Source organism: Ctenopharyngodon idella, chromosome 1 (genome assembly GCF_019924925.1).
Source record: "Ctenopharyngodon idella isolate HZGC_01 chromosome 1, HZGC01, whole genome shotgun sequence".
Classification (NCBI taxonomy): Eukaryota; Metazoa; Chordata; class Actinopteri; order Cypriniformes; family Xenocyprididae; genus Ctenopharyngodon; species Ctenopharyngodon idella.
The window spans coordinates 16,702,784-16,715,344 of record NC_067220.1 but is presented as its reverse complement, the minus strand read 5'-3'; the positions used below and the strand labels follow the sequence as shown (position 1 = coordinate 16,715,344).

Genomic DNA, 12,561 nt, shown 5'->3' with positions numbered 1-12,561 from the left:
GGCTGTTTTGGCAGCAAAAGGGGGACCAACACAATGTTAGGATGGTGGTCATAATGTTATGCCTGATTGGTATGTATATGTATAAAAATATAGTTTTTCTTTCATATTATGCATACAGTGCATCCGGAAAGTATTCACAGCGCTTCACTTTTTCCACATTTTGTTATGTTGCAGCCTTATTCCAAAATGGTTTAAATTCATTATTTTCCTCAAAATTCTACAAACAATACCCCATAATGACGTGAAAGAAGTTTTTTTGAAATCTTTAAAAATTTATTAAAAATAAAAAACAAGAAAAAGCACATGTAAATACGTATTCACAGCCTTTGCTATGACACTCAAAATTGAGCTTAGGTGCATCCTGTGTCCACTGATCATCCTTGAGATGTTTCTACAACTGGGCTGCGTTCAGCCCTGACAAAACGTTACAAAACATTTTTTAAACGGAAATGGTGGTGCGTTGAACACCCTGTTCTGATGATGCAAGAGTTGCAACTATGGCAGCTGAGAAGGCCATTCTTTGTGTTCTTTTTGAAGAATTTTCGGAGCCTGATGAAATCGGTATAAATACGTGTTTAATACTGCAAAATACACTCGATGTTACACTCACTGCCCTTGCTTTCCAGAATAAAAGAGAACATCCCAATCGAGTGAAGGGATTTGTGGAAACTGTGGTTCCTAATTATTGTGATCCAACATTTGCCTCGCATTTCAGGATGAAAAGACAAACATTGAAGGATAATCCACTTCTTACCTCCGAGACTGTGTTATGATCTATATGACCTTATTATTTTTATTGTGAGTATTAGGCTTATCATTAATGATTATCACTATTGTTGTGCTTTGATATTGTAATATTTACCATTATATAATCAGATGAGAATAGAAAAGTTTATGAAAGTGTCACTCCAAAATACAATAGCAAAATATATAAATATGTATAATATTTTTATGTTACAGTTGTCACTTTACATGGAACCATTGTGCGAGCTGTCTCTGTAATACCGCGTGGTTTATATACATGTTGTTGCTGATTGGGCTAACATTTTTGACACACCCACCAAACAAGAGAAAACGTATCTCAAACCTGTTGCACACCGTTTCCAGGAATTTTTTGTCGTTCAACCCGGAAACCGTAGCAAAACATTGTGCACCGGTTTGAGCTTGAACGTGCCCCTGGATTGGAGTCTACCTGTGGTAAATTCAGTTGATTGGACATGATTTGGAAAGGCACACCCCTGTCTATATAAGGTCCCACAGTTAACAGTGCATGTCAGAGCACAAACCAAGTCATGAAGTCCAAGGAATTGTCTGTAGACCTGGAGACAGGATTGTATCGAGGCACAGATCTGGGGAAGGGTACAGATTTTTTTTTAATTTTTTTTTTTCCCTGCCAATTTATCAAACATTACATGCCATAAATTGCCTATGAAACAGATTTTGATAACTGAATGGATCATTTTGCATGTATTGGCTCACACGATGAAAGAATGTTTAGAGGTTGTGAAGAGTTTGTACTTCTTTTGCACACATGCCAAAACGCATGCATTTCACTCAAATCAGAGAAATTAATTTCTGATGTGAACAATAAACTGTTCAGAGATCTGAATTTGTTTTGAGAAATAAGTCTCATTTGAGAACTGAGCCAAAGAGATTGAGAAAAATTGTAATATACATGAAATCCACTCTTCCATATAAACTGTTGATAATAATAAAAAACATCAATACAAAAATTTGTGACATGTTTACACTTTAGAAACTCAAAATGACATACTTCAGGAAACAGATTTTAAAACCACTCAGCTCATACTCTCTTCCTCTTCACTGTACTTAACAGCAACGAACATTCATCAATGATACAAAGCATATGAACTAAATCATTACTCTACACCTGATTCATGCTCAAAAAAAAGGTATCAAAATTCTTCATCATGATTTGGGAGACTCATCACTTTCACAATACTCTTCCTAGTTAAGAACTATAGAAATGATCCCTGAAAGTATAGTCTTAATTTTCACACATCAAACCCAGCTCGAGTCTCTTCTGACACTAGGTGTCAGAATAGTTACTTTTTCACATTTATTGACTGACAGCTCTCCTGTCCTCATGTTGAGAGAAATAAAGTCCAGAGGTGTTATCTGCGCTGTATAAACATGATGGTTATTGTAGTTGTAGACTAAATGTGAACATGCATTTACTCATCTCATTTGCACGAAAATATTCAGTATTCCTCAAAATGAATAAAAACAGTGAAATGCAATCTCAGCAATTTATTGCAAACCTGTAATAATTAACTATATTAAAATACACAAACATACTTTATGTATTTAATTTCACTTTATTAACCGATGTCTTTGCTGCTGAACCTCAATGATCTAATTCAACCATACTAATAAGCAAAAATTACTTTAGATTTAGAAATAAAAGTGTTGAACTTTCTTCTCTTGTATCCTGTTCTTCTTTAATCCAGATTGGCAGCACAGCTGAAAGGTTTGTTTGAGCTGCGCCCTCTACTGTATAGGCGTAAATATGCATTTTCTTCCACTTTAGGCTATTTCATTTCACTTTTGGTGTGAAAAGGCCTTAACATTTGCCCCCCCCAAAAAAGTTACACAAAACTAATATAATGCATTACTTTTCATAAAAAAATAACTCAGTAACACAACATTGTAAATAATCACTTTTAAACGTAACTTTACCCAAAGCTCATCGCTTTACAACCACAACATTCCATATGTAATCTAACCAACAGATTTATTTTCAACATATTATATACCACTACTATATGATAACCACACTTCACAGCACATACAACTCTAAGCTACTATCAATCATTTTCATTACTGAAACAACCAAACTCTTTACTCAACCAACATAAATCGCTAATTTAAAACCACTCTGATCATACTCCTTTCCTCCTAACCATAATAAACAGAAAGGAACGTTCATCAATGATGTAGAGCTTATGAACTGAATCATTACTCTACACCCAATTCACGCTCAGAAAAGAGTATCACGTCTCATCATCGTGGTTTGGGAGACTCATTACTTTCTCAATACGTTTCCTAGTTAAGAACTATAAAAAATGATCCCTGAAAGTATAGTCTTAATCTTAACTCACCAAACCCAGCTCGAGCCTCTTCTGACACTAGGTGTCTCACAGATGGTAGGGTCTCATAGCGATGAAAAAGTGACATCTGAAACAATGGGATTTTTAGTCTTAAATCTGTTTAAAAAATATGCAGATTGACTAATGCTATGTGAATATTTAGTAAACGGTTTCCTTGATAAAATGAGAGAAAAAAAATAATGCTCATCATGGTCATATATATATATATATATATATATATATATATATATATAACCATAACAACATGTCAATGCTCAGTGTTACAAGTAACTTGAGTTACGTAATCAGATTACTTATTCAAGTAACAAGTAACGCATTACTTTTTCAATTTACAACAAAATATCTGTTACTTTTTCAAAGTAATGCAAGTTACTTTTTCACATTTATTGACTGACAGCTCTCCTGTCCTCATGTTGAGAGAAATAAAGTCCAGAGGTGTTATCTGCGCTGTATAAACATGATGGTTATTGTAGTTGTAGACTAAATGTGAACATGCATTTACTCATCTCATTTGCACGAAAATATTCAGTATTCCTCAAAATGAATAAAAACAGTGAAATGCAATCTCAGAATTTTATGCAAACCTGTAATAATTAACTATATTAAATTACACAAACATACTTTATGTATTTAATTTCACTTTATTAACCGATGTCTTTGCTGCTGAACTTCAATGATCTAATTCAACCATACTAATAAGCAAAACTTACTTTAGATTTAGATATTAAAGTGTTGAACTTTCTTCTCTTGTATCCTGTTCTTCTTTAATCCAGATTGGCAGCACAGCAGAAAGGTTTGTTTGAGCTGCGCCCTCTACTGTACAGGCGTAAATATGCATTTCCTTCCACTTTAGACTATTTCATTTCACTTTTGGTGTGAAAAGGCCTTAACATTCCCCCCCCCCAAAAAAACTGTTAAAAAAACAAAGCAAGCCCAACCCAGGTGAGAAAAAGTAACACAAAACTAATGTAATGCATTACTTTTCATATGAAGTAACTAAGTAACACAACATTGTAATTAATCACTTTTAAAGGTAACTTTGCCCAAAACTCAATGCTTCACAACCACAACATGTCAACATCCCATATATAATCTAACCAACAAATTTTTTTTCAACATATTATATACCACTACTATATGATAACCACACTTAACAGCACACACACCTCTAAACCACTATTTAAAAAAAAAAAAAACACCAACCATTTTTATTCTTAAAACAACTAAACTCTTTACTCAACCAACTTAAATTGTCATGTTAAGAACCACTCTGATCATACTCTTTCCATCCTAACCATATTAAACAGAAAGGAACGTTCATCAATGATATAGAGCTTATGAACTGAATCATTACTCTACACCCGATTCACGCTCAGAAAAGAGTATCAATTCTCATCATCGTGGTTTGGGAGACTCATCACTTTCTCAATACATTTCCTAGTTAAGAACTATAGAAATGATCCCTGAAAGTATAGTCTTAACCTTCACTGACCAAACCCAGCTCGAGTCTCTTCTGACACTAGGTGTCTCACAGATGGTAGGGTCTCATAGTGATGAAAAAAGTGACATCTGAAACAATGGGATTTTTAGTCTTAAATCTGTTTAAAAAATATGCAGATTGACTAATGCTATGTGAATATTTAGTAAACGGTTTCCTTGATAAAATGAGAGAAAAAAAATAATGCTCATCATGGTCATATATATATATATATATATATATATATATATATAAATAACCATAACAACGTCAATGCTCAGTGTTACAAGTAACTTGAGTTACGTAATCAGATTACTTATTCAAGTAACGCATTACTTTTTCAATTTACAACAAAATATCTGTTACTTTTTCACATTTATTGACTGACAGCTCTCCTGTCCTCATGTTGAGAGAAATAAAGTCCAGAGGTGTTATCTGCGCTGTATAAACATGATGGTTATTGTAGTTCTAGACTAAATGTGAACATGCATTTACTCATCTCACTTGCACGAAAATATTCAGTATTCCTCAAAACGAATAAAAACAGTGAAATGCAATCTCAGAATTTTATGCAAACCTGTAATAATTAACTATATTAAATTACACAAACATACTTTATGTATTTAATTTCACTTTATTAACCGATGTCTTTGCTGCTGACCTTCAATGATCTAATTCAACCATACTAATAAGCAAAACTTACTTTAGATTTAGATATAAAAGTGTTGAACTTCCTTCTCTTGTATCCTGTTCTTCTTTAATCCAGATTGGCAGCACAGCAGAAAGGTTTGTTTGAGCTGCGCCCTCTACTGTACAGGCGTAAATATGCATTCCCTTCCACTTCAGACTATTTCATTTCTCTTTTGGTGTGAAGAGGCCTTAACATTTGCCCAAAAAAAAAAAATTTTTTTAAAAAACAAAGCAAACCCAGCCCATGCGTGAAAAAGTAACACAAAACTAGTGTAATGCATTACTTCTCTAAAAAGTAACTAAATAAAACAACATTGTAATTAATCACTTTTTTAAAGATAACTTTCTCCTATATTAACATTCCAGATGTAATCTAACCAACAACAAACTTATTTTCAACCTACTACATTACATACTACTGTATAACAACTACATCTAATAACTTCATACTATCACTGACACAACTCCAATAACTTCCATTATCAATTCAGTCTAATGTTTTACTCAACTAACATAAAATGTTAATTTAAGAACCACTCTGATCATACTCCTTTCCTCCTAACCGTATTAAACAGAAAGGAACGTTCATCAATGATATAGAGCTTATGAATTGAATCATTACTCTACACCCGATTCACGCTCAGAAAAGAGTATCACGTTTCATCATCGTGGTTTGGGAGACTCATCACTTTCTCAATACATTTCCTAGTTAAAAACTATAGAAATGATCCCTGAAAGTATAGTCTTAACCTTCACTCACCAAACCCAGCTCGAGTCTCTTCTGACACTAGGTGTCTCACAGACGGTGTTCATTAGTTGGTCACTCGCACAGTACATGAAACAGCGATTAGGAAAGTAACATCTAAAATATTGGTATTTTCATAATCACTAACGCTAATATTTGCAACTAATACAAATATTGGCTAATGTCGGTGTACAACTAGTAGACACAATTTCTCTGTTAAATGAGACGCATATTTCCACATACAACATGTGCTCACCATTATCACCGATGAGAAAAACAACAATCACAGCCACTTTCGAGTGGATTTTTTTAAAACATTGTTCTTATAGTTCCGGTTACATATATAACTTAAATAACATTGAACACTTTCTTTTTATTGTAGAAACAATATAAATACATTTACATTATTGTCACCTATAGAGTTACCCATAATGCACGTCAAATTCTAGAAACAACGCGTGACAAAGCAACCAATCAAGAGAGAGCATATGTGTTCCTCAATAAAAAATGGATAAATCGGCACATATAAACATTTTAGACTTTCGGACACAATGTAATATGCACATACATAAGAATGCCAGTTACTATAAATATAAACATATTTTATTTGTTTCTTTAGGGTAATTCGTTTATTTCGCGAATTGGTACATCACTAACAAACGTCCGGAGAGAAATCGCCCGCTCTTGTATAAAGGTTCCGTCAAGAATGAAAGTTGTTCACTCTGAGCAGATTTGTATCCACCAGATTTTTATTACATATTCTTTATGTCACATATTATATGTGTTACAATCCAGAAAACTACACTTGCTGTATTCTTAAGACGTATGTCTTTAAGATAAATCCAATAACCAAATACGTGCATGCAGCATGTTTCAAAAATCACGAACGGGGCAAATTCATACGAAAGTCATCACAACTTTAATAAAAACATAAACGTTTATGCAATTGTTATTTTATGCCTGTATCTTTTCTATCTTATGGAAGTTTCAGAATTATTTTGATCTAAGGAAATTTTAATCATTATAAACCCTAAATCATTCACTTTTATCTTTGCTCAAAAAGGAAAGCCTATAAATAGGATAGCCTATTTCTGAACAGATTAGGAATTTACTTCGAGTAAATTATAAATATATTTCTGTATAATATTAATTATTATATAATAAATAATATTCTAATAATTACCTACAGACTATATGAGAATTACATATAGGCCTATATGTCATACAGAATCAGTGATGACAGTCACAGAACACAGTGCATCATAGGCATATTGAAACCACTTTATTGACTTGTATAACATTTTTATGGAATTTCAAGTCTATTTGTCAAGTGCTTGAATTACAGTCTTAAAATGCGTGCTTAGACTGTGCCGTTAATTTCCTTACATGGCAATACAACCTCATACAATCTTTGTACAGTCATACCTGTTCAAAAATAAATAAACTGTATGAGAAAAATAAGTTTTTTTTTTTTTTTTTTTTTTTTAGATTAAGGCAATGCTCAGTATTGCTACATGAACTACATAATCTCTTTCAAACCCAAATAACAAAGTATTATCCTTTTCACACAGTATGATTTAGTATATTTAAATCAATCATGACAGATAACAATGATAAATACATATGATTAATAGTTTTGTTTGTAATGGGCATAATAAAATCCAAGGTACAATGCAATCTAGTATAAATATAATTAATAAAAGGCCATAATGAGCTCATCCTGCTTAAAACATCTCTATTTAAAACACATGAAAATGATCTCTTTACCCTGCCTGGACACATATGTGCAACTTTAAAACAATCAAAAATTGAACATGTACCAACTGAAATTCAGTTACAAGGCCATCCTGAAGGTTACATGCAAACAAGATTAATAGCAGATTACAGAACAAAGTTTGATCATGCAGATATGTGCAGATAGTAGAAGATGCAGTGCAGAGCACTGATTGCAGGGACACTATCCCAATCCCAAGGTTTCAAGATCAGAAGAGGATGAGGTAGATCTCATGATGGAATCTCTAGCACTATGTCTTTGATCTCAAACATTTCCAGAGCAGACAAATCCGTTTCCTTCTAAGAAAGAAAAGCCATGTCCTTTGTTCACCTGGTGCAAAGGGAAATGGAAAGGAGCTAATAAAAAACTTACACTTATTAAATCATCAGATTTAAGATTTTCCAGTATAACAGGCTATAACGCAGGCAGTATTATCGCATACACTACTGTTCAAAAGTTTGGGTCAGTGATATTTTATTTATTTATTTATTTTAAAGAAATTAACACTTTTATTCAGCAAAGTTGCATTAAATTGACCAAAAGTGATGGTAAAGACTTTTACATTGTTACAAAAAATTTAACTTCAGATAAATGCTATTCTTTTGCATGTTAATAGTAAGTGGCACAATCATTTTAACAATGATAATCAGAAATGTTTCTTAAGCACCAAACCAGCAATTTTAGAAAGATTTCTAAAGGATCATGTGACACTGAAGACTAGAGTAATGATTCTGAAATTCAGGTTTGCCATCACAGGAATAAATTACATTTTAAAATATATTAAAATAGGCTATATAGCCCCAGTTTCACAGACAAGGCTTAAGCTAGTCCTAGACTAAAATGCATGTTTGAGCTGTTTTGAATTGAATTAAACTTTTGAACAGCAGTGGTAGCGTGTGTCTATATATATATATATATATATATATATACACACACACACACACATATATACATATATATGTGTGTGTGTGTGTGTGTGTGTGTGTGTGCACGTGTGATTACTTATCTGCCTGCCAGTTCCTTCTTCAGACATGATCTAAATGAAGTGAAACGCTCTACAGCCTTATAGCCCTGCAGGTAAAAAAACAAAAAACAAAAAAAACAAAACAAAGTGGGAGAATGATTCATTACTTCAGTAGTTGACACAATTTACATTTTTATTAACTATAAACAATAACTAGATTACAAGAAAAAAAATCATAAATTCTTGCTTTTTGTATTAAAAAAAATCATGCTGCAGAAACAAATTTGCTGTTAGCATAGTTCAATTTAAAAAGAAAATGTTATGCTTATTTGACAGCGGATTTAGGAACTAGACCTAAATGTTGATTAAAAAAACAAAAAAACAAATGTAGCTACTGAACACTAGATGGCACTATAGTTGAAGTGATACTGTCCATACCTACACCTCTTTCTTACCCTGCCTCCACGGTGCAGACGGTCCTTCATTATACCAATGAACTCTTTGTAACTGAGCTGATCATCATGATCCACATCAAATATCTTAAAAATGGTGTTAACCAGGTGACGGGTCAGCTTAAGGCCTGTTGCGACATACACTGCCCGAGCAAACTCATCTGGAGGACGGAGAGCAACATACATTCAGAGGATATAATGAATTTGCTCTACAAAACAAACACTCAGTGTGCTGGTAAAAGATTTTCATGATCAGATCATGATCAGCTCATTTTTGGTTTTCTTAATCTTTATAGTACATTGAGTAGAACATAAAGGCCCGGTTTCACAGACAGGGCTTAGCCTAAGCCAGGATTAAGCCTTAGTTCAATTAGGGCATTTAAGTAGCTTTTATAAACATACATTAGAAAAAAACATTACTTGTGTGCATTTTGAGACAAAACAATGGCTCTGACATATTTTAATAATATCTGTCAGTACAAGTTACGTTCAGTTAAAACAGCTCAAACATGCATTTTAGTCTAGGACTAGCTTAAGCCTTGTCTGTGAAACCGGGGGAAATATTTGGACCCTTAAGCCACACTTAAATAAATGTCACTGCATTAGATAACATATCAATCCAATAATTACCACAAAAAACAAAACAAAAAAAGGGTATTTGTGTGTATATTATGTAAGCAATAAGGTAAGCGAAGCGGAGTATCTGGAACCCCTTCAGCCGTATTCAGACTTATTCACGATACAGCACTAGCCTCGAGTACCTTATTGCTTTTATAAAACGGTTACCACACAATACAAATATTAAAGCCAAAAATATGTAACAGTGCAACTTTCATGAAGTAAACTCATACTAAAAGCCTTCCTTCCGCCGGAAAATATAGTCCCTGATCGTGAACAGCAACAGAAGTTACATTATTACGCCATTAGATGGCAGCAAAGACTGTCTTTATGAGTGTGTCAGTCAGTAGCGAAGACTTTTACATTGAAAAGACTTGAATTGTTGTGAACACGGAACAAGACGCAACTGACAAATGCTTTGACTAGCGCTGACAGTCATGGGAAAACCCCTTAACTGTTAAAAGGACAAGATAATACATCGGACATTTAAACAAATTTTTTATTATGAACATAGGACTGACCTGAAGGAAAATGCTAAATCTGAATGCAGGTAATAAACTCGCTCACTCGATCTCTTTCTCACAATACTCTTCTAGTTCTACATAATAAAGTAAGCTTCAATGAACAATATCAATTGAGAGCATACAGTTTACGTAGCTAAGAGGGTGTTGTGTAGTGATACACAGAACCGTTGGATGAAGCGGTCATAGCCGTGTTTTATCGTGAATAAAACACAGCTATTGACCAATCAGAATCAAGGACAGGAACTAATCATTTTATAAATATGTATTAAATACTAGTATTTGTGAATCCCAAATGCATTAGGTATTTCACCTTGTCCAATGGAACGGCAAGCGAAGTTGTACATCTGCATGGCAATGGCAAAGTCTTCAAGGTTATTGAGAAACTGAAAGAAAGACCTGAACTCTTCGAAGGTGATGCCCTGATCATGAAAAGAAAGAAATGAGCAAAAAGACAGAAATCTTTTAATCTGAGACATCAAATTCAACAGACAAATGACGTTACATTCCATTCCATTTCAAAGAGGATCTGTAAGAGACATGACATCACGCAGAATACACAAGCCGAGTTGTCATTTCATACTCAAGCGAATCTGAACCGAACAGACAAATGCAATGATGGACAGAAAGAAATCAACATGTTGATATATGCAAAAGAAATCAGACGCTGTGCCACTCATGCTTGTTTGCTGATGCATGTTCAGCTCTTTGTGCTCTGCCGCACTGCATACAATGATACATGCAACGATTAAAGGCATGAGTCATTTTACAGCACAATGTCATAAAATTGTCAGCCTGTCTGAATGCAGAGAAGCGAAAACAAACAGCATGACATCATAGACTGGAATCAAAGAGATAACTTACAATTTGACTGACAACAGAACACCAAGAATCTCTTAAATACACTACTCAAAAGTTTGGGGTCGGTAAGATTTTTTTAGATGTTTTTAAAAGAGAAGTCTCTTATGCTTACCAAGGATCCATTTATTTGATCAAAAATGCAGTAAAAATAGCAATATTGTGAAATATTATGTTTTCTTTTTTAATATATTTTAAAGTATAATTTAGTGATGGCAAAGCTGAATTTTCAGCATCATTACTCCAGTCTTCAGTGTCACATGATCCTTCAGAAATAATTCTAATATGCTGATTTGCTGCTCAAGAAAACATTTATTATCAATGCTGAAAACAGCTTAATCTTTGAAATAGAAATGTTTGTAACAATGTTAATGTCGTTAGGCAATTTCGATCAATTAACTGTCCTTAATAATAAAAAAATCAGAAAAAAGAACTTCCTGACCCCAAACTTTTAAATAATAGTGTACATTTAGAACTCAAAGGGATAGTTCACACAAAAATGAAATCTACGTAATCATTTATTCACCCTCATGTTGTTCCAGCCCTGCATTTTTTCTTCTGTAAAACACATTTTGTAGAACTTTGGATAAAATCCAAAATATCTTCTTTTGTGTTCCACAGAAGAAAGAAAGTCATACAAGTATGACATAAGGGTGAGTAATTTTCATTTTTTTTTATTATTATTTTTTATTTTATGCACATTGTTCTGTCTGTCCAACCAAAATCTATGATTAAATCTTTCACCTGAGGGTGTCAGATGTATTAACACAGACCTGCTTTTTTTGGTTGTAGAAGAAGATAAAGGGTAATGAGGTAGAAAATACCTTAAACAAACACAACAAGAGTTGTCACAGCTATGGTAATCCACATAAACCTCTCTGGTGAGTATTTAACATAGTTCTAGTTACACATTAGGTTTAACTGAGGGTTAGGTTTGAGGTCGGGATTTATGTTATGTTTAAAGCTGAATTTTGTTTGATTGAGTTGAGGACTTGGTACTCATGGTAGAAAACCATAAAATGCCATAAAAGTGAGTTTAGGGTCTATTCCGTGGGAATTTGAGAGGGGGTGAAGTCATTCTAGCCAAATGTACAAACTGCTCAAAGGGGCCCCAAAACCTGATACCCTCAACACAAACAGATCCCTCAGATGGGACTGGGAAAGAGCTAAAAGAAAGCAGTCAGGCATGGAGAAACCTACATCAGGTGACCCTCTATAGAGGGGCAGCATGACAATCTGATTTCAAACATAAACTTTGCCCCAAGCACATACACACTCACACAAATACAGTGGGCGAAAAAAGTATTTGGACACTTCACTTAAAAAATAAA

General features: G+C 33.7%; 1 protein-coding gene and 4 non-coding genes across 11 annotated transcripts in view; all 5 read right to left on the bottom strand.

Annotated features, from left to right (window-relative positions):
• Nucleotides 1-1,794: 1,794 nt before the first annotated feature.
• On the bottom strand, nt 1,795-2,010 carry LOC127521536 (small nucleolar RNA U3). The gene has a single exon (XR_007932391.1). It is a non-coding gene; the product is annotated as a small nucleolar RNA U3 (small nucleolar RNA).
• An 883-nt stretch (nt 2,011-2,893) lies between these two features.
• On the bottom strand, nt 2,894-3,109 carry LOC127521529 (small nucleolar RNA U3). The gene has a single exon (XR_007932386.1). It is a non-coding gene; the product is annotated as a small nucleolar RNA U3 (small nucleolar RNA).
• A 1,286-nt stretch (nt 3,110-4,395) lies between these two features.
• Nucleotides 4,396-4,610, bottom strand: LOC127521523 (small nucleolar RNA U3). The gene has a single exon (XR_007932385.1). It is a non-coding gene; the product is annotated as a small nucleolar RNA U3 (small nucleolar RNA).
• Nucleotides 4,611-5,830: 1,220 nt separating this feature from the next.
• LOC127521516 (small nucleolar RNA U3) lies at nt 5,831-6,045 on the bottom strand. The gene has a single exon (XR_007932380.1). It is a non-coding gene; the product is annotated as a small nucleolar RNA U3 (small nucleolar RNA).
• A 1,258-nt stretch (nt 6,046-7,303) lies between these two features.
• micu3a (mitochondrial calcium uptake family, member 3a) overlaps nt 7,304-12,561 on the bottom strand; it is a 31,380-nt gene continuing 26,122 nt past the window's right edge. For 6 of the 7 annotated variants that reach the window (XM_051903149.1, XM_051903175.1, XM_051903184.1 and 3 more), the window contains 4 exons: nt 10,686-10,794; nt 9,237-9,394; nt 8,824-8,888; nt 7,304-8,150 (listed from right to left, as the gene is read on the bottom strand). In XM_051903149.1, the coding sequence (XP_051759109.1) occupies nt 8,144-8,150; nt 8,824-8,888; nt 9,237-9,394; nt 10,686-10,794 (339 nt within the window). In that variant the 3' untranslated portion in view covers nt 7,304-8,143. Of the gene's footprint in view, nt 8,151-8,823; nt 8,889-9,219; nt 9,395-10,685; nt 10,795-12,561 lie in introns of all 7 variants that reach the window. The other variant, XM_051903168.1, reaches the window with a different exon arrangement.